Below are 20,608 nucleotides of genomic sequence, written 5' to 3'. Positions count from 1 at the left end.
GCTGATACAATACTTTACAATATTGATAGACGACTGCACTTTCATTCACTTTTAATGTGAAGTACTATGTGCCATATTGCCGAGTAATCGAATTTTGATATTTTTTTTATAATACAGTTTATTCGAGTAACCGTGACAGCTCGTCACAATTTATATGATTAGTTATGTATGCATCAGACGATGGAAGCAGAATTGGTGATATTTTGATATTACAGCAATGCTTGTGTTAATGAGTTTTCTTGATTGCCCTGACTTTAAAAAATGAAGTAATGTTTTGTTATTTTTGCAGGTACATTGGAATGCTTCTTTTCACATATCCCATCTGGCTCCCCTTTGAGACACATACTCAAACAAGTAAGAGTGATTGGCCCCTGGACCAATCGGGACCTTGTTTGAGGGCCCAATGGTGGAATCGGTCCGCTGGCCCCGGGATTCGCACCAACGACCTTCTGATGATTGAAAACTGCTGAGCCACACACCGTCCAGCAGACTGGTAAGCGAAAGCTCTTAGGAGGAAGCAGGAGTGAGAGAACGGCTGGCAGGGAAACGGAGAACAGGGGGAGCCCTTGTGCTGTTTGGTCCTGCGGCCACATCAGGGTGTGCCTCCCTGGGGGGGTGGTTAAGCCAGACGACTGCTCCTCACTGTGGGTCAGGACACAGCCTGGGGGAAGGAGTGATATATTGGGAAGTAATGGGACACCTGTAAGACATGTTCTCCCCAGAGGGAACATCAAACAAGGACCCCATTCAGAGAACATGTGGGGATGCAGATGACGCCTGAAACCAGTCCAGGGCAGGGAAACCTCAAACTGCCACTGTCTCACTCCATCCAATCCTGGAGACTCCCCTCACACAACAGCACCGGAGAGCTACAGATCGACAGCCCTTGCAGGATCTGCTGGTTAGCCCAAGTGACTGGTTTCAGGTCAGGTTTGCACTGCGAAGGGCAACAGCAGCTCCAGAAAAGAATGTTATTCCTCAAATAATCATGCTTTCGTTTTTATTCATTGAAAATGTTAGTTGATTCAATTTTTATGATCCTTCCAGATGAAGGAGGTGCCCTTCAGGCAGTGTCTCCACTCCTCTAAGGCCGACGTTCTTCAAACGTTATGTTGAGCTCCCCGGCGGCAGTGCCGTGCCCGGCGTTGTGCGGAAGTGGTGCTATGGCAAAAATTGGCAAAGATCCTCAGGCAGGCAGTTTAACCAGCTGGTGACCACTCAGGGATGGCATCATGGGGGGAGGGCATTCGTAGGCCATCCCCCCTCAAATAAACCATTGTGCCCCCCCAAACGCCACGCAACAAGGACACTGTCTGTATTTTATGTCTTTCTTTTTTAAAAAAAGGCCTTTATCCTGAAACATCTTTAACCTCACAGCTTCATTTTGGGTGAAAATTTTCAATGACGTCACTCCCCGATGTTTGGCAAATTATATTACTGAGGGATGGACCCCCAGCCCCCCTTCCCAAGGGCAGAGTCAAGGAGGCCATCGAATGTCGAATTAGCTGGATAAGTGGATAACAAGCACTGCTTTCTGTGACTATAGCGGTGCACCTGTGAAAGACCACGGCCCCCTGTTCTCACCATAATTATAAAATATGCGAATTACTTCAAGGTGCTATTTTATCATAATAACCATCATTTAGAACACAATGTTGTGCAAATGTCAACAGGATTGAAAGCGGATTTTAAAAAAAATCTAGTTTGGATGTTCATATGAAGTCTCGGTGAGATACGGGAGCAGTCAGAATCGTTTCAGTTGTTGCAACTTCAGAATGTCCAGCAAAGTTACAGACGCTCCTCTGAAATGTCCCATGATCTTTCCGAGGCTGTTCCTGGATCATTTGAGGTGACTGATTGTGACGGAATGGCTCTAGCGTGGAATCGGCGGACTTCCCGTTAATCTGGTGACAGCACCTTAATGAGGGTGAGTCCCGATCCTCCAGTGTACCTCATTATGTCTCTGATGTCACATGGTACTCGATCTGTACACATCTTACATGAAAGCGATATTGGTAATAACATCCATCCATCCAGGATACTACCCTGACAGGCTGGTCTGCCTGGCTGTGGACGTTCACTTTGGGTGGCGTAGTCGCTTTAACCCTTCAGTGCGCCCTGCAGCTCTCTGGCTGCGTGTGAAGGTGCCCTGTGGTGACTGAGGCTTGGTGAGAGAGAGGGAGGCCGTGATCCTCCCGGAGATGATCGGACAGCGGCTTTCTGGGGTAATGCAGAGCTTCACAGTGGCACCGTGGGGAATTAGCGAACGTGAAGTTCGGTTCAGCCCGAGGGAAAATGGGTAGGGGGGTGGAAACGGTAATAAAACATTCAGTTTTAGCACCCCCCCCCCTCCCCCCAACATGTTATATAACCTGAAAGTAACCTCAGGCACAGAACAAGAGAAGGACTTGCTTTGAAAAGTAAAGTGAAAGTTTCTCCCTTCCCTGTTTTACCTCTTTTCCCAACATGCCTTGCTGCCATATTCATCTGTGAGCAGTAATACTCATTACCACCGCCCCCCCCCCCCCCCCCCACTGGCCAGCCAAACATCTGGAGTTCATTTTAAAAATTCCTGATGAACATGCGTTTAAAATTCTCATGGAAAATCCACCACCGTGTCTGACTTGCATGTATGCCATTTACGTCTGTCGCGTCTGGGTGAAACCTGCCTGCCACCTGTGTTGGGATGTTGTTCAGCTCTCTGAGAACAGGAAGAGGGGGATTATTCAGATAGCGACCCCCCATAAGAGAGGGCTGGGATTAATACTTACACTTATTCCTGTTTTTTTATTGACTAGGCTGCGAGGTTCTTCTCTAAGCGAGACATGTGCTGTCAATCCCTTTAAGATGTTTAAAAGCGCTCAGAACAAACAAGGTGTCTGGCTGCTAGAGCCCCAGCAGGTGAGAGAGGGACCCGCAGGGTCACTCAGCGTCTCGCCCCCCTCCCACATCGTGATGTTAGCCGCAATCCCCTTTTGGCCGATCCCGACACCCATAATGGCAGCTGCTGTTTTTTCCATTTTGTGATCCCAGTATTTGCATATATAACCCCCCCCCCCCCCCACCCGCCCCATAAACACACCAAATGCTTATATAACAGCAGTTAAGAGGCATAAAGCTGAGGGAGATGAGCTTGTGTATTGTGACAGGCGCCTGCGTGGACACCCGTCCGGGGCTTACAGTCACCCCACGTTACCGTGTGGTGCATCTGTAGGATCCCATCATACGTGATGATGCTTTGAAGACAGGGGTGCTATGTTTTATCTGCACACAGCTGGAAGCGTGCTGTGTGTATGTGCTGGAACGTGGGGAGGGGGCTTGGCTTCTGCAACAGATAGCAGTCTCCCCCCCCAGCCCCGATCCCTTCGTTTAAGGTTCGCGCCTGAGAGCGTGAAGACAGCCCTGTGTCAGCTGGGGCTGGCATTACAAAGTGATGCCTTTAAACCCCATGGGACGACTGTGTCAGCTGCTTATACCTTTGGATGTGGCATCGGGACACGTCAGATGAAGTAGTGCGGTTCTTCCTGGAAATCAATCTGGGGCAGTGCGACTTCACTGTGGGTCACAGATCGGGAGGAGATCCAGACACGAACACTGTTAATGGGCTAGCTTTGGTGACACACATCATCCAGGCTTTCTAGATGTTTGTAACTGGGTCTTAGGTGACATGTGGGGATAGCGTATGCACACACATCACTGTAAAGATGCAGGCTGACACGGAGCTGTGGGTTAAAGTGTGACCGCGAGTATGCATTTGCAAGATTGCTGGCTAAAAGCCTCATCAGTGTGCAGCCTAACCTCCAGCAAAATGTCCTGCCATCATAAACTGGATCGTAACAAGCTCTGAAGAATTGGCTAAGCAGTTAAATGACTTTGTACAAAAATGGCAGTGGATGTATTGCAGTGTGGGATGGCAAGACCATCCAATTAGGGACCTCTGGCAGTGTGAGGGATGAAAACAGGTGACAGTGAACCGGTATGCCGTACGTGGTTGTCTGGGGCACCATCTTCCTGGGGGGGGGCACAAAATTAATTAGGCGATTTCCCTTTTGGGTGGGGGGTCGTGGGTGGTGAGGTGTGCCCAGGGTGCTTTGCTCTTTGCTCTTCTCTTCCTGCTTGTCACTGTAAGCAGACATTATAGAGGTTTAAAAATTAAACGATGTCTACTGTATATTAGCCAGAAAAATATGTCAGCTTTGTCATGGGAAACGTGTGGCCTGATTCCCGGGGAAGCTGGTCCTCTCTCCTCAAAGCAAAGGTGATGGGCATTACGCGGGCAGACCCGCCAGGCGATGCAGCCAATTCTGGGGCCTTGAGATGCAAAACCATTCCTCGGCAACAGACTGTTCCCATGGAAACCAGGAGCTGCCAAAGTTCCTTGTTGACAAATGACAGCTCCCCTCACCGCAGTCTGTCTGAGTCGAAAAAAACCAGATCCCCTGAGCTGGGGGGGGGGGGGGGTGAGGGAGGAGACTGGGCCTACAGTGATTTTGAGGGAGGGGGGCGAGCGAGCACGCACCATGTTCTGTCAGCATCGGAGGACGGTGTCCAGCGGGGCTGCGCTATTGTGACCTCACACTCCTCACTGGGGCGGGGGCCGTTGGGAATGATGTCGGTGCGATGTCGGTTTATGCTCCTGCCCCCCACCCACCATGATACTGCAGTGGTTTGTTTAGGGCAGTGCTGTGTGGCCCAGGGGCCCCCAGACTTAAGTGTCCTGACGTGGTGCAGTAGGCAGGCCCACCTCCCACATGCCCTCGCAGGCGCTGTAAGCCCGTAGCATGTCGTGGCCGGTAAATGCCGTTTCCATAGCGATGAAGGTGCTGCCAGGGAGGAAGCAGGGGGGAGGACGTGATTGCTCATGTGCGGGAAGATTAACGAGCCCTGGCATGGTGTTGGGGGGGCTTGGCGGGGGTGTGGGGGGGGGGGCAGCTGGCCGAATTCATGTGCAGCAACATGGCACCATGATTCTGAATCCAAACCGATTACCTCTCTCCGTGCGCTTGGTTATCCAACATGACCTGTGACCAGCTTCATTCTGGTTTGACTTGGCATGTCTGACCTTCACCGTGCCTCTTACTAAATCTGGAGTCTTTTTCACCAAATCATTCAGGAACAAAGACGGGTAACATATCGAGAAGCAGATCTGGGAACCCTGGTCCACATCCTTTAGGTGGGAGTTATGCTGGACACCTCATCCTTAGGAACCATGTTTTCTGGTCTGGATTCTATTGAGCCAAATTGTCACCACATTAGACCTAAAGAGAGAAAGGCAACAACAATCCCTGCTCCTATTAGCCTGCTAAAGTGAGTAAGGTCAAAGGTCACAGGTTGTTACTGTTTCCGGGTGAGTAGGAGTACAGCTTTTCTATACTAGATGACTCTCGCCTGGTGTACAGTCACACAGGTAGAGATGGGCACACGCGATAACATTTTATTCATTATAATTTTTACAATTGTCACAAAAACATCACACAGAACGCCTGATCAAAGTGGGTTCACTGCTAACCACCATCCCTTTAAGAAAAAGCAAACCTTTGTGCTTCTGAGTGTTTATATCCAATCCTGCTGCAGTGTCGCTCCCTGCCTGGGTTTCATTGTCATCTGATTCTAGAAAGCTCTCGATAAATCAAAGCAAATTTAAACTACTGAAGGAAAATTCACAAAATTAATACAGTCTTTCCGGAAGGTTCTTTCGCCTGCACTTCGTCAGAATGGTAGCTATTCAACAGATAATGTCTCTGGAGATGCGATTTGGTCGCGAGGCGGAGAAATCCAGCAGTTACCATGGAGAACAGAGGGCCAGCTGGGTCACCTGACTTCTCGCTTCACGCAGGGTGCGTGCCGCCCTCTGGCTGGGGGGGGGGGGTAAGGTAGTCTTTTTTGCAATCAGCGTATTAGGGTCCTTCATTCTGGGTGAGGCATGAATTATGTCCAAATTATGTCATTATGTCTGAATTATGTCGTTCTGCACCTCACCTCGGGCCTAGACAGCAGCGCCCCCTGGAGGTGATGGCCAGTGGGGTCACACCCCCCAGGACTCCGTACTGAGCTGGGGGGGCCTCCAAAAACAGCCTTTCTGGTTATGTGCTGCTGCAGCGAATTTCATGAAATTATAGACGATTTAGGTACAAGATCAGAAACAAAAAAACATTTATAAAATTAAGGCACCATGTGTTTGTCAATCTGGACAAATGTGACGGCTTCATGGGAAAGACCAGGAGAGCGGGCAGATGAAGATGTGGAAATGGACCTCAATCCAAACGGGCCGTGCTGGACCTGCCCAAACGTCTCAAATGAAAAACCTCAGCTGGTTCTGGCTGCCCCTCGGCGTGCCGGCGGACCCCCCCAGCCCCCTCCCTCTCGCTCTCTCTGCTTCACAGTCTCCTGCTCTCCTGGACCCCTGGCTCAGGTCCGAGCTCACCCCAGCGCGAATGACCCGCCTTGGGCCGCTCCCTTTCACGCGACCTGGGCCGCTCCTTGGGGTCCGCAGGCCCCTCAGCGCCGCCTGCCTCGGGCAGGTCCGGCCCAGGGTACAAGGAGTCCAGATGGGTCTTCCTACCATCTGTGGGGAGCAGCTGGGGAAAGGGGGGAGAGGAGGACGTGCAGAAGGATGAGGCGTAGGAGGTGGAGGACGATGACGAGGAGGAGGAGGAAGAGGAGGTGGCTGTGTCTTCATAGACGGAGAATGGCAAGCGCAGATAGCGCCCCCCACAGAAGCAGCAGCAGGTCTGCAGGCATTCTGGGGCCTCCCCGCGGATTAGCCGGAAGCGCTTGCGGTAGGGCCCCGGAGGGGCCTCCCAGGGGCAGGTGGGGGCGGGGCCTGGTGGGAGGCACCACTCGCTCTGCAGCAGGATCTCAGCACGAAGCCGGCGCAGCAGGTTGTTGACAAGCACTGAGCGTCGCAGGAAGGCCTCGGGGTCGTCGATAAAGCGCATCTTCTCCAGGGACAGGCGCAGCACGTGTGCACGCTCTTCCAGCACTGGCGCCACCTGCAGGCCACACCGGGAAACTCAGCACTAGGAACAGACTAAGCACTAAGCCTAGGCCTGGGAGTGGGACACTCACGGTCTGGCAGTAGCCTCTGAAGCTGAAGGGAGGCTGGTCCTCCTCCACATACTTCCTTTTAAAGTAGGCGATCCTCGAGGCCACCACATGATCCGGTGGTCTTCTGCAGTGAGGCTCTGGGGAAAAAATTGTGAAATAAATAAAAACATGTAAATTCTGTGTGTGGGATTCCCACAGCCATTTACGTTTCACAGAGGCGGGATTCCCGGTCAAGATAACTCTGCCCCTGCTCTACAAGACAGCACTGAATTCCAGAACCGGGCCATTCCCTGGGACTCCCGAGGGATACTCAGGAATCGGTTAGAAAAGGGACAGCGCCGTGGATCCGGCTCAGGCCTACCCTCCACGAGCTGCTCCACGGCGCCTCCTTGTGGCGAGGGGCTGGAGACACAGCTCTTGCTGCAGTGCTCGGACTCCCAGATGGGCTGGTACTGTGGGAGGGTGGACTCCTCCTCGCAGGCGGCGTGGTCGCAAAATGAATTCATGGACAGGACCAGGGTCATCTCTCACTCACTCCTGTCTGCATGGGGGGGGGGGGGGGTGTCCCATTAGTAACAGAGCCTCGACCCCTCAGGGTATACACTGTTGTCAGAAGTCTGACCAGCAAGGCATCCAAGTATATCCCTATGTCATGTTTCTCTGGAACTTGCTTTCTGTTGCTATGTGGCATATGAGTGTAGCACAGTGGTGTGTCTGAAAGCCACCTTAGGTGCCCGGCATGTACTGGGGGCTGGAATAACTGTGTGGATGCGAAAGCAGCCATTGAGACGGCAGCAATTCTAATCATCCCACCAACTGAGAGCAAACAGATCTGTCTGCAGCCCCAGGGTGGCGCTCGCCGGCCGTGACCCTGACATGGTCGGCAGACATTCAGGCAAAGCACACAACCCCCCCCAAAGAGTCCTGAGCACAGAAAGGCGGTGGACGCCGTCATGGACATTCCCGCTTCGTCCCAGCGGCTCCCGAAGCCTGGAAACTGCTGTATAAACTCCACCTGTAGCCCAGCTGTTTCTGTGTGCTCCCCCCAGTCATACCCCCCCACCACCACCGCTGCAGTTTCTTAGCACAGATGCATCCTAGCTTGCCATTCCATGCTTTTCTTTCCGGTCTTGTTGACATGGGCACGCTGACACGGGGACTGGAGTGACTCCCGAGGGCACGCTGACACGGGGACTGGAGTGACTCCCGAGGGCACGCTGACACGGGGACTGGAGCCCACAATGGGCTGGTCGTGCTGTCCTCTGCCCCATTTCATGTTCGCACCAGCAGGCCGTAGCGATACCGTGCCCCCCAGGTCCCTCTGCCAGCTGCTCACCCCCTCCCTCTGCTGAGGGTTTAACCCCAACCTTTTCTTTGGGGGGGGGGGGGGCTCCCTCATGTGGTGTCGAATGAAGATGATCCGGACGCCGGAATGCCAGAGGGAAAGACATTACATTGGAGTCAGGGAGAGAGAGAGAGAGAGGGAGAGAGAGCAGCTGTCAATCTGCCCAACCTGCCTGGATAACTACTCGTCCGGAAAGGTTTACACACACCCCCTGCCCCCCCCTCCCCCCCAGCTTGGAGGGCCATCCCACCCTAATTAACTTTCGTCTCACCAAACTGCAGGAGCGCCAGCAGATAATTATATAAAGTCCCCGTCCTCCCGCGGCTGGCTGTCTCCGCGTCATCCCGCCTCGTTCCCCGAGGACCCCCCCCCCCCGCCCCCCCCGCAGTGTGCCCCTCTCCTCTCCGCTCCGCTTTTATCCGCCTTCTCCCTGAGATGCTGACATCCTTCCCAGGCTATTAAATGTGACGCCACAGCAGACAGCTCGCAGTTGGGGGAGAAAAAAAAATAATGAAATATCTGCTTGCTTCCCTACATGTAGAGCAAAACTTCTTGTTCTTCAGAGAGTGGGGGTGATGGAGTGAGCAAGGGGGGGCAAGGAGAGAGAGGAATAAAAGGGGGGGGGGTCTCCCCGAGGGCTTCACTGTCTCATTCTCTCTGTCTCAGTCCCGGTGGAGAGCACACGCTCTCCGTGGCAGAACGCCTCTGTTGGTGGGGGTGGGGGGTGCAGCCCCACCCGCTCCTCCTGCTCCTCTCATCTCCCTAGCTCCCTCCCAGGAGCTACCGGTCTCCCACTTTCCTATTCTCTTTGATGGCGAGAAGTTAATTGTGGTGTGGAGGCACGATCCCACTAGGGGGCGCTGCTGTCTAGGCCTGAGGCAAGGTGCAGTGCGTGGGAAGCGAGCCGCTCTGATTGAAGGTGGGGGCCCTCCGCTGTATTCAGACCACACACTGTCTGTCTCTCTCTCACACACACACACACACGGGCACCTAAACGACAGCTGTTACACTTGGCAGTAGTAGGAGGGGGTGCTGGGGGGGGTCATTGTGGAACCAAAGGTCACCTTCCCCAAAGTGAACCCGTGTTCTCCTGCAGGTGAAGGATCTGTCTCGCGCTCCGGTTCTGGAATCGGCTGTGATCTGAATTGGGCGTCTCTGCCACTAAGATCGTGATTTTAGGTTGGGATTTCCACATCTGAGGGGGACAAACATGCGCACAGAGCGTGTGAACCAGGGTCTGCAGTACAGAGACATAGACGCCTTGCTGGTATGGCAAGCAAACCACACAACCGATTCAAGCCAAGTCACCTTTTAACACCCTGCGTGTGGCGGAGTCCGGAAACTTCCATCACCATATCCAGCGTGGAGCGCGGTAAAACACGGCACTGATACAGTCACTCAGTGAATTGCGCACCATAGCAACAAGGGCTGAACTATATCACCGCGTTTCGGCTAACGGTGGATTGGGCTAAGCTCGCTCTCTGTAGTCCTCACGCAAAGCCGTCCCTGTCCCCAGGGCCACTGCGGGGGACACGCTTAGCATGCTGCCCGACTCCGTGTGCAGGGGGTGGGGCTGTTATCTGTGTTTAATAAGAATGACTGAACGTAGTCTGGAGAAAATGCAGAACACCTTTGGAGAGAAGGGAGAATGTAAACATCCCCCCTAACACACGCACACAAGCACACACACACACACACAAACGCATTTGTGTCCATATATTTGTGGGGACCGTCCATTCATTTTTATGGACAAAACCTTAATCACTACAATGACAACCTTAACCCCTACCCAGCCCTAACCTTAACCATAAGTAACCAAACTAAATACAAGAGTTTGGATTTCTTAGTTTTTTCATTGCAGTCACAGATTTTTATTACACTGAGTTTCCCTTTGTGGGGACTGAAAAAATGGCCCCCAAAATGTGATATACAGACGAGCCACACCCATCTGCTGCTCTGGGCCTTTAATGAACAGCATCCTGACTCACTTGGCCTTCTTTAGAGAGAGTTTTTAATCATGACTGACACTAACAGCACTTAACCTTTATGCTGGGGGCTCCTCCAGGCTGTAGGTAGGGGGGGGCCTATAGGGTCAGGCCAGGTTCCACTGACTGAACAACCCCAAGCCTCTTAAAGCACATAAACTATTCATTTAATGAAGTTACAGGAAAGATAAACTTGTCTGAACAACATGGCGAAATAGCTTCACACGTGCAGTAAAACACAAACACGCCTATGACAAAATTATGACAACCTCAATTTTCAGAACTGTCTCTCTGGGCTCGTAACTCTGGCCTGTAGCCTGTATGTCCAAGCCGAATGCTTTTCACGGGACACTGTGTCCTTCTGGAACAATCTGCCAGTCTGTGGGTCACAAATCACAGCCAGGGTGGGGGCTGCTAGATCTCACAGGGACCCCGCTCTGGGGGTTTCCGGGCGGAACCTTCTACAGTAAGGGCAAGCAGCATTTCTATGTGCCAAAGCCAGCGGTGGCCATATTGGAAAACCCTGCCCACTGCCTTGTGTGTTTCAGCAGCCGGAGGGCCGGGATGGGACTGGGAGGGGGACCTTCTCAGGAAGGGGTGTGGGCGTAGCTCTGCCAAACGTGCCTTTGGTTTGATTGATGGGTGGTACTCCATCGCCCTGCGGCACCTTACTCTACTTCAGGTACGGATGGGGGGGGGGTACACTTTGAATTCTAGGGGATCCCCCCCCCTCCGCTTCCACCCCCAGTCATCCGCTCACCGTACTTGTACTCAGGCAGCGACACATGAAAGTGTACACCCCCCTTCCTGCCCCCCGATTCATCAACGTTGAGATTTTGCCAGAAGGGACGCCAGCCCCCTCTCGCCCCCGCCCCCCCGTGTGCGGCCGCCCCGGCGGAACGTGCCGGAGCCTCTGGGAGACTGTCGGCAGTGAGTGCGGAGGCAGGAGCTTCATTACGCGGGAAGCCGATGGAGGCGTCCCAGTATTCCTGTCAGCGGCAGGGAACCCCGGCTGCCTCGTTAGCAGACATCACAACACAGCCTCGCAGGAATCACCGGCTCCGCGGAGACAGCGATGCGCTTCGCAATCCGCCACAAAGTTTCTCCCGCTCCCAGATAGTTCCAGAATTTCCCACAATGCCTTACTGGTCCCCGTGGCCCTCGACACTAAGCAGTCTGCATCGCCTGTCACAAAAGGAAAAAGTACTTTGACCAGAAAACAAACGCGTGCGATAAAGATTCATTGTATTAAATGACTTGAGCTCGGCCAGAAAACTTTACGACCGTAGTTTTCTCACTGTCTTAGCCTCACTCCCACCTGCAGAATGACCTCACTCTGCTTGACAGACTTGTCCTGCCCCAACATACTGTCAGCAGTTAAGGGCTTGCTTGCCGTAAGCGCTCGTCTGAATCATATAACAAACAGCGCCACCCATTGGTCGTTGTGGGGCTGGGGGGGGGGGGGAGCAGGGCAGAGTGAGGGTGAATGAGGGGCTACAGCCAGGACTGTAAAACAGGGCTGGTCCTGCTCAGCACATATGCCAAGAGTCGAAGGGAAACCGTAAAACGGCAAACAATTAGCTTCCTGCTTGTAACTCTCAATGACGACCCGCTCTGTCAGCTTCCCCAGTAACGGAGCGTGCATTCGAACGCACCTCGATCCCCGTGAAAGGAAGCCGCTCTTTCTGCCAGCTGTCACCTTCTCGTTAAAGACCATTGACTTTTATGACCTCTCCAATAAAAGCACTAACGAAGCATTATTTTCTAATTGCCCCGCCTTCACCTCGTTTCCGATTTAGCAGCCGGGCTAATTCGGCCTCACAAAGGCACTCCAGCAAGCACTAATTTAAGTGCGTGCCATGAAAAATGTATCTGCGGGCCGATTTTGATGTTTTTTTTAGCTCTCTGCTGGCTGAAAGCTCTGGGGAACTTGAGTTTGCTAGTAAATGGAGACGCCCGGGGCTTCACTTGTTAGCACTTGGGCGGTGAGGAAGGACTGGATTCCAAAACTCCTATTTGACCCTTAACCTTGGAACACAGTGCTGGGGGCAGAGTTGCAGATTTGGGATGTGAAAATGATGGTTAGCCGGTTAAATGTTTCGGTGAGAGGGTGACACTCCCAGTAGATCCTGTAGCTGGTCACATGACCCCTGCTGTGTCTGACAGCGCAGCTCGGTGTGAGGCTCAGGTTCAGGCTCAGGCTCAGGCTCAGGCTGGTGCCGTGACCCGGTTGGGTGGTTCTACATGCAGCAGCAGGAGTCTGAAGTAATGAGCCCAGACGCTCGTGGGCTGCGGACTGTGAATTGGACACTGTGTCGGTAACGTGCATCATGGGTGTATATTGTGTGTATATTGTGATGGAAAGTTGTAAGCAGTGGATCATTCTGGAAAACGGAATCTGCACCTCAACAGGCGGGGGGGGGATGCTGCTGATTGTGAGATGAGGTGGGACACTAAGCCGACCCAGCATGAGGCTGCCGAATGCTTCCCGCACATCACTCCCGGACCCCCCCAAGGTCACGGTTGGTGCTCTGTGGTTTCAGAGGCTCCATGGGATGCTTGGCGGAGTCCGATGGGGGTGAGATGACGTCACGCCTGCATTGCATCACCCTCCTCCAGCGTGAGTGCCAATGACTCACAGTGTGATGGATTCCTGTCAAACAGCTAGCTGTGGTGGACCCCCCTCCATCCAGGGTGGCAAGTATCTATGAGTAGGAATTTCTAAAGTATGAATGAACATTCATGCCCCCCCCCCACACACAAACACACACCTTTGTGTGGCAATGTACTAACAACCCCATTGCTGGTTCTGGGGGAAGGCTGCCTGTCTCAAGGACGCATCTTTGGATGTGTCATGATTCAATCCAGCCCAGAAAGAAAAAAAAATGGGGGTGGGTTTACCATGGACAAATAAACACGGCCTTAAATGATGGCCAAGGGAATTCGGCAATGACTCGCACCCTGACAGGAATAGGAGTTTATTTTATTCTCTGGTAGCTTTCTGGCTGGATTCTGGAAGCACTAACACTGGAGAACACATCCTCGTCGGCCCACGACACCCAAACATCCCATCCCCAAAGGACAACCCACAACAGCTCATCGGCATGTTCCCTGCCCCCCCCCCCCCAGTCCCCCCTGGCCCCGCCGGACCCTCGCGGTTCCGCCTCTCTCTGTTCTCCTTCTAAGGGAAACGCACGGCCAAGGTTGGAATTCCTGGCGAGCGACTCCAGATGTTCCTGGCAGGGAAAGACTGTCGATCTGCGTCCAGCCATAATACAGGTCTGCAGGGCTAATGCACGCTATTCCACAAAAAGACCCAGGAGTGTGTGCGTGTGACAGAGAGAGACTGAAAAGAGCGTAAAGGGAAGCTCTTTCTTCCTCCGCCCCGAAAGTCCCGTTGAAAAGCTGCCAGTGTTTAAACAAGAGCAGATTGCTCTATCTGCTTGGACATGTGAGAGGACTTGGAGCTGTTAGCCGACGCCAGGACCCGCCTGCGCTGCCTCGCCCCTCCGACACGAACCTCCGCCGCAAGTCTAAGAGGTCATTAGGGTGTGCGAGCACATCTCAGGAGCCCCCGGGTTTGATTAGAAGCTGGTGAGGAGTCGCGCCGTCACGGGCGTCCTCTCCTGCAAAATATCACCTCTAAAACTGGAGGGAAGATGCGGTAATGGGGAAAAAAAGAGTCCGACGCAGGGTGATTAATGGCAGCCCTACAGGGGAATGGCGTTACACTGGGGTGAGATGAATAGTTTTGGTGCTTCAGGTTGGCATTGTGCATAATGTCAGAAGGCGACGTCACCTTATTAAACTTAAAGCGCCAACATCGCCGACATTTGCGCAGAAGTTAAAGGGTGCCCCTAAGTTTCCCTCTTGAATGCTGATCTCCTCCCGGCTCCGCAGTGGTCACGTCTTCACGGTCTGGGCAGATGATGGGACGTTTTCCCCTGCCTACCACACCTGTGACCCCCCGTGGCACTAACAGCCATTATTATATCACCTGTCTTTCTACATCACAAACAAGGTGAGACGCTGCGTTTTATTAGTTTTGCGCACATTCGTCGTCTTAAATAATCTCAAATGAAAGGCGCGCTAAAAACTTAAAAACTATTTAAATTATCAGTTAATATGCGACATTTTGTCCCCGGAATCAAAGAAAACAGTGGAAGGCGTAATTTACCGTTGCTTTTAATTAAAGACTGTCTTCGATGGAAATCTTAGGAACAGTTTCTTTTGATTCAGGTAGCAGAAGCCCGTATATCCACCGATTTACACCGATGCGTGGATTTCACAGTTCAGAATAACGCCACGAAACTAATCCTGCTCGGCGCCTTGCCATATTACACCAACAGACAATAAATAACCTCCGACTTAGTCTCCCATTTAATTTTATCTTTATAATGGGGTTGATTTTTTCTTTTAATGAGGACGAAATTGGTTACATGTTTATATATACAATATATCGTCTATAAATAGACACAAAGCATTAAATCATTGCAGGTAATGTAAAGTCCGCAAATACGACAATAGGATAACCTAGGAGATACGGGTAAGTCCCATAGGCACAAAAGCGCCTTACCTTGAATGGTGTGGATATAGCGCCTTGGTTCCCCTTCACACAGCGAAGGCGATCATTGGTGCGCAGCGCTCCGCTCCGCTCCGCATCCACTCGGTTTAATGTGCGCGGCGTCCGCGCGTAGCGACGGGGGGCTGGTCGGAGACCCCGATTCCGCAACGCACCGGACCACACGGGCTCCGGAGAGCGGCTCACCGTGCCCTCACCTCCGCAATCGCGTTACAGCTCAGACAAAGCCGTGTTTGCTTGCGTCCATCCAGCCGCTTCCCCCAACCCCTCTGGAGACGGAGAGACTCCACGGGCAATCCGCAAAAAAAAAAAAAGATAAAAAAAGGTGGTACGATGCCGCTGGTCCGCCGCTCGCAGTGACAGCCGTGCACGTTAGGAGGGGAGGCGAGCCGCGTCCCATCCCCTCCGCTGGTAGTCCCCCGCTGGACCGCTTTCAGGCTGGGGACGGATTTTACGTGTGACCGACACGGAGGCGAGGGGAGGGAGCGCACTCGGGCATCTGTTATGCATTTCCCCCTTTGATCCGACGTCGACTCGCTTTTTCCAGCCTTTCTCCGGCGTGCATGCTGCTCTTCGCTTCCTATTCAGAGCAGCTTCGGGAGTGCTGCCAATTCGTGCTCGCTGGCCCCGCTCATTATTACCTTTTTTTCGCATTGGCTGCAAGATCCAAAAAAACACAGCCCTGTAGGGCTCGAAGACAGACCTTCACACATCTGGGCCAAAACCATAGATCCCCCCCTTCCTTTCACTGATCTCCTCCCCGAGTAAAACTCTCCTATTACTTTTCCAGATGGCGGAGAGGACTGACCACTGGAAAATGGGGTTTAAATAACTCTGCTCAGCTTTGGAGAGGTACGAAAGCAAAGGTGCAAAATCATTTTCAAACGCACCCTCGCTTTTCAGATTGGCTACAATAACTGATGCGACAATATTAGTGACCCCGAGTCTTTACTAAATAGACTATTATTTAAGAGAAAGTGTCACTGCACAAGAGGAATAGCTATGACGATCAATTAACCAATTGTTTATGACAAGCAACAACCTGTGTTAAAGGAATATATGATTTGAAACGTGTTGATATGCTTAAGTACTGCATTAATTGCAGAAATGCTCTTGGATATGGCGGCCTTTGTCGACATTCTCTTATGATATATGTAACAGCTACAGTATATGACATCGTGCCTCTCTATGGAGGGATATATCTGTTTATCGTCAGGTTAGCGGGATTTCACGGCTATAAGGCGCAGTTCTGGCGCCATCTGTTGGCTTTAACGCGCTAGTGCACATATATACAGCCTGGTGGGGTTTGTGTATAGATGAGCTAATGCTCCGTTGTTCTTGTTGATGGGTGTCCGTCCGCGCGCATCTGCTTCAGTCCGATTTGTAATTACAGTGTCAACTTTTTTTGTTTTGTTTGGTTCTCGAGAATAATTATTCAGAAACAGTACTGGCAGTCTTATGATGCATCTAAGTTGTTCTAGGGTGCAAATGACCTTCTCCACTGGCATTTGGGTTGGGGTTATTCTGGAGTCATCAGCCATCACTGGATGGGCTCTAAACCCATAACCGTCTGGTCTTCAGCACACAGCGGCTGGTCTGTCTAGCTTTACATTATGTTTCTGTGTAACTGTAGCTGGTTTATATACTGTAGTCACTAACATGTTGGAAGGCTGGAATTCTGTACCTGATCCGCTGCAAATGCCTGATAAGATTTTTGTCTGAGGTGGAAAAACTGCGCAGATTCAACATCAAACGCTGGCAGCTTCCAGGTAAGAGGTGCTGGGGGTGCGACGATGCCAAACCCTGTCAGTTTTCACTGTGCTGGGGAGGGGCTCCGGCTAGACCTGGGCACTGCCACTGCTGTTTTCTGTGTGTGTGTGTGTGTGTGTGTGTGTGTGTGCTGCACTTACCCCATAAGGGTGGCCTGGTGAGTTTCTGTTATGCCAAACCATCTTACTAGTGGCAGATGAAGGCCTCTTAAGTTACTGGCTGTAAAACGTTACCCACCGTCATATGTTTTTTCTGCTTTATGATCAGCAGGAAAGTGAGTGGAGTAAAGCCCCCCTCTCCCCATCGTAATTTTCCCTGGGGGGTATGCCTGTCTGTGGCGGAAGCTGGGATCTTACGCCATAAGCCTCGTTAAGCTCGATGTTACAGGGACACCACACTCAGATTTAATCCAGCTGCCACCTCTAGCCCCCATCACTGCCGCAGCCCTTGGGCGAATCCAGCGGGGTGGTGGGAACATAGGTACAGTCAGAAATGTCTGGGCCCGACCCGGCCGCGGGGGGGTGCTGTCACGTCGGAGCTCTCAAAGGCGTGCCGTGACAGATTGGGCACAAAACCCATAGCTGCCGTCCCCCACGCTGCTCAGCCGAGGTTGCTGCTCTGGAATGTATGGAAGCGGTGTCGGTGCCAGTGCTGGTGCCAGTGCTGGTGCCAGTGTCGGGGCCAGTGTCGGTGCCAGTGTCGGTGCCAGTGCTGGTGCCAGTGTCGGGGCCAGTGTCGGTGCCAGTGTCGGTGCCAGTGCTGGTGCCAGTGTCGGGGCCAGTGTCGGTGCCAGTGCTGGTGCCAGTGTCGGTGCCAGTGCTGGTGCCAGTGTCGGTGCCAGTGCTGGTGCCAGTGTCGGTGCCAGTGTCGGTGCCAGTGCTGGTGCCAGTGTCGGTGCCAGTGCTGGTGCCAGTGCTGGTGCCAGTGTCGGTGCCAGTGCTGGTGCCAGTGTCGGTGCCAGTGTCGGTGCCAGTGCTGGTGCCAGTGTCGGTGCCAGTGTCGGTGCCAGTGCTGGTGGCGGGGGTCTCACACCCGGCATGCCGCCCGCCTGCCACTCCGTTTTTACAGCTGCAGTTTTTTCATTTCCGCTGCCGGTGTTTTAGGTTTCCCCTGGGCAGTTGCTGCCGGCCTACGTGGCTTTTGTCGGTGAGCCAGCAGCTCCTGAGCGAACAATGCATCCCTTGAAAACCTTCATCCGTGTCTGAGGGATTATAGCGGGAAGGAGGCGGCTTGTTTTGTTGCGGGATAATTCCTGTAGGGCCCACTTTCATTCCTGTTTTTTCCCTTCAAAAAATATATATATATTTGTGGCCCACTGGGACACTGCACTGGGACGGGCAGTGCTGGGATGCTGCACTGGGACGGGCTGCACTGGGACGCTGTGCTTGGACAGGCTGCACTGGGATGTTGCACTGGGATGTTGCACTGGGACAGGCTGCCCTGGGATGCTGTGCTGGGACAGGCTGCACTAGAATCCTGCCCTGGATTGCTGCACTGGAATGGGCTGCACTGTGACACTGTGCTGGGACAGGCTGCACTGGGATGGGCTGAACTGAGACAGGCTGCACTGGGATGGGCTGCACTGTGACACTGTGCTGGGACAGGCTGCACTAGGATGGGCTGCACTGTGACAGGCTGCACTGGGATGGGCTGCACTGGGAGGACCTCGCTGACTTGGCCAGATGGCGCGCCTCACGGATTTGCTCCGGCTATTGCAGAAGTCAAACATGAAGTAGGGATAAAAAAAAAAAAACCGTACAAGGAAATTCCATTCAAATGAGAATAGAGGAATAAATCAGGAGGAGGGTGGGAGCAGGGGAATAGTGACTTTCCGGGTGGCTATCCCGCGGGGGATTCCCCTTCCAGGTCCGGGCTTGTTCGGGCTGACTGACGTGAGGGAGAGATTATCCTCCGCGACAGACTCACGGCAGACTGCAGAGGGCGCACTTTGGCTTCTGGCCTGGGAAACTGGCGTCCTCACCCATGGGCAGCTGGGAGTCACGAAATATGACCATTTCCTTACCCTTCATCAGTCAGGTTTTCATACATGTGCAAAAAGGCAAGTCTGAGGAAACGCCTCGAGCTGATTAAGGCAGTCTGCTTTGTGGTCATGCTGACCGTTTGGGGACTGGACCTTACAGAGTCGGCCTGTGTTGGATTTGACCTCAGGCCCGGATCTGTGTTGCCCCTGGGTGCTTAATACGGGGCTAAAAGTGACCTTAAAACTGGGTCGTTTGGATTAATAAGAAATCTGTCTAGAGACGAGGTTAACATGCCGCAGAAGGGGCTCTGGTGAGAGTGAAGTGGGATGTTGTGTGTCCTGAACTTTAGAGGGCACCACTGGTGTCTCTCTTTGAGGAAGTGGAGTTTAATGGCTTCGCCTACCTACATGAGGGTGTTTCTCTGCCCTGCTGGGTGGATGTGGGTTTGAGTCCCTTAACCAGGAAGCCATTATAAGGGATTGTATGAGTCTTAGTTTGAGGCTCATGTGAGATGAAATGATGTTATATCATCTGGCTCAGAGGCAGAGAGACACAGCAGACACAAAAGCCCAGAGCAGAAGCGTTTTTTAGAACAACAACGTCACATACAAATCCTCTTTTTTTTTTTTTTCCAGAAACCATCGTGAAAGATGATTTGTTACAAATTAATTCACATCCAAAGAAGTATGTTTACACAGAGTGCCATAACATTGTCTCGAGAGTAAAGCTCTCAGCTAAAAATAAAGAGTTCAGTAAGTCACTGACAGAATCGGTGGCCGTGGCAGACAAAAAAAAGTATTGATTTTAACAATCAGTAAATAAAGAGGTAAAGTAAATCAGTAGAGTGTATAACACGTATACAAAATGTTACTGACTCTAAACCACGGGAGTAACAACATACCTTGTGAAAGTCTCATTAAAGGTCTGTGAGGGTTCTAGTGCTGAATGACAAAGGCTGAGAGCCTTATCTCGTGTGCTCACAATGAGGGCTCCTTGCAGACGTTTCTCATGTGATGCTCATGTCATGTGACATCCGTGACCTTTGACCTTTTGATGGAGACTGGCTGCTTTCGAAATCATAACGGCGCTTTGGTCGAATTTTGCATTAATGCAGCAGCCCAGTCTGATTTTGTGCCCTTTTTTGGATCTGTCTCCCAAACTTCGCCGTCTTACATCTCACAGCTGACAGACTTTCCGGATAATTATGCTTTCCGTGGACTAAATTGGGAACAGCGCCATGGGAAGGGAGAGCGAGGAAGCTGCCGCACAGTGAGCCTTCAGTCAAAGGCGTCCTTCTGATTTAGTGCCTGAAACTTTTCATTCAGTGTTTTTGGAGCCCCGGGTTCGATTCAGGCAGACACACTCTGGGCCTGCTGCTCTGTCATAAACATTCAGGCGGGAGAGGACAGGGTGATAAAAATCCGTAACGTAGCGTGTCATGGCAGAGAGTGAAATCCCCAAGAGCTTTGTCAACCTCGTATCATTATGCCTTGCAAAATTAATATTTAATGTGCATTTTTGGAGTATTCATGCATGGGAGAAACTGTAAGAAACTAGCTAGGTTTCTAAAAAAATAAATAAATAATGAATACCTTAATTGCAGGTACTTGGTCTTATTGACCGTGCAATCTGAGGTCTTTGTATATTTCGCTTTGCCTCGCCATGCTCTGGCCTGGGCAGAAAACCATCACTGTTATGTTTCTATGAATTTACAGAGAAATAAGTAGTTGACCCATCAGGGATGGGGTCTATTTTGATATGCATGATGGGAAATGGAGTTTCCCTAGAAACAGCCCTGTTTGTCAGGTAGGATGGCAGGTTGACAGACCTCAGGCCCCCAATTTCTGTCCCGACTCGGCTTTCACAAGGTATGTTTGTGCGTTTTGCCGTCACAAAG

At 52.1% G+C, this 20,608-nt stretch overlaps 1 protein-coding gene and 1 long non-coding RNA gene across 2 annotated transcripts; one reads left to right on the top strand and one right to left on the bottom strand.

Moving 5' to 3' along the window:
* Nucleotides 1-295: 295 nt before the first annotated feature.
* On the top strand, nt 296-13,058 carry LOC140578423 (uncharacterized). Its single transcript, XR_011982622.1, has 3 exons — nt 296-493; nt 1,829-1,927; nt 12,921-13,058. It is a non-coding gene; the product is annotated as an uncharacterized lncRNA (long non-coding RNA).
* On the bottom strand, nt 5,419-15,752 carry LOC111834020 (SERTA domain-containing protein 4). The gene is made up of 4 exons (XM_023792887.2): nt 14,954-15,752; nt 7,409-7,588; nt 7,069-7,184; nt 5,419-6,992 (listed from the first exon to the last, which is right to left on the bottom strand). Exons 2-4 carry the CDS (start codon nt 7,569-7,571, stop codon nt 6,378-6,380), a joined length of 894 nt encoding a protein of 297 aa, XP_023648655.2. The 5' UTR covers nt 7,572-7,588; nt 14,954-15,752; the 3' UTR covers nt 5,419-6,377.
* Between the last annotated feature and the right edge of the window lie 4,856 nt (nt 15,753-20,608).

This window comes from Paramormyrops kingsleyae, chromosome 14 (assembly GCF_048594095.1).
Source record: "Paramormyrops kingsleyae isolate MSU_618 chromosome 14, PKINGS_0.4, whole genome shotgun sequence".
Lineage (NCBI taxonomy): Eukaryota > Metazoa > Chordata > Actinopteri > Osteoglossiformes > Mormyridae > Paramormyrops > Paramormyrops kingsleyae.
The sequence above is the reverse complement of the archived record's forward strand: the minus strand, read 5'-3'. Positions and strand labels throughout refer to the sequence as shown.

What these genes read in the sequence shown, in the direction of transcription:
- LOC111834020 (XM_023792887.2), bottom strand. Translation starts at nt 7,571, where the DNA reads ATGACCCTGGTCCTGTCCATGAATTCATTTTGCGACCACGCCGCCTGC. An exon ending in CGTGGAGCAGCTCGTGGAGG is followed by an intron (nt 7,185 to 7,408) that starts GTAGGCCTGAGC and finishes TTTTTTCCCCAG; the next exon opens with AGCCTCACTGCAGAAGACCA. An exon ending in TCAGAGGCTACTGCCAGACC is followed by an intron (nt 6,993 to 7,068) that starts GTGAGTGTCCCA and finishes TGTGGCCTGCAG; the next exon opens with GTGGCGCCAGTGCTGGAAGA.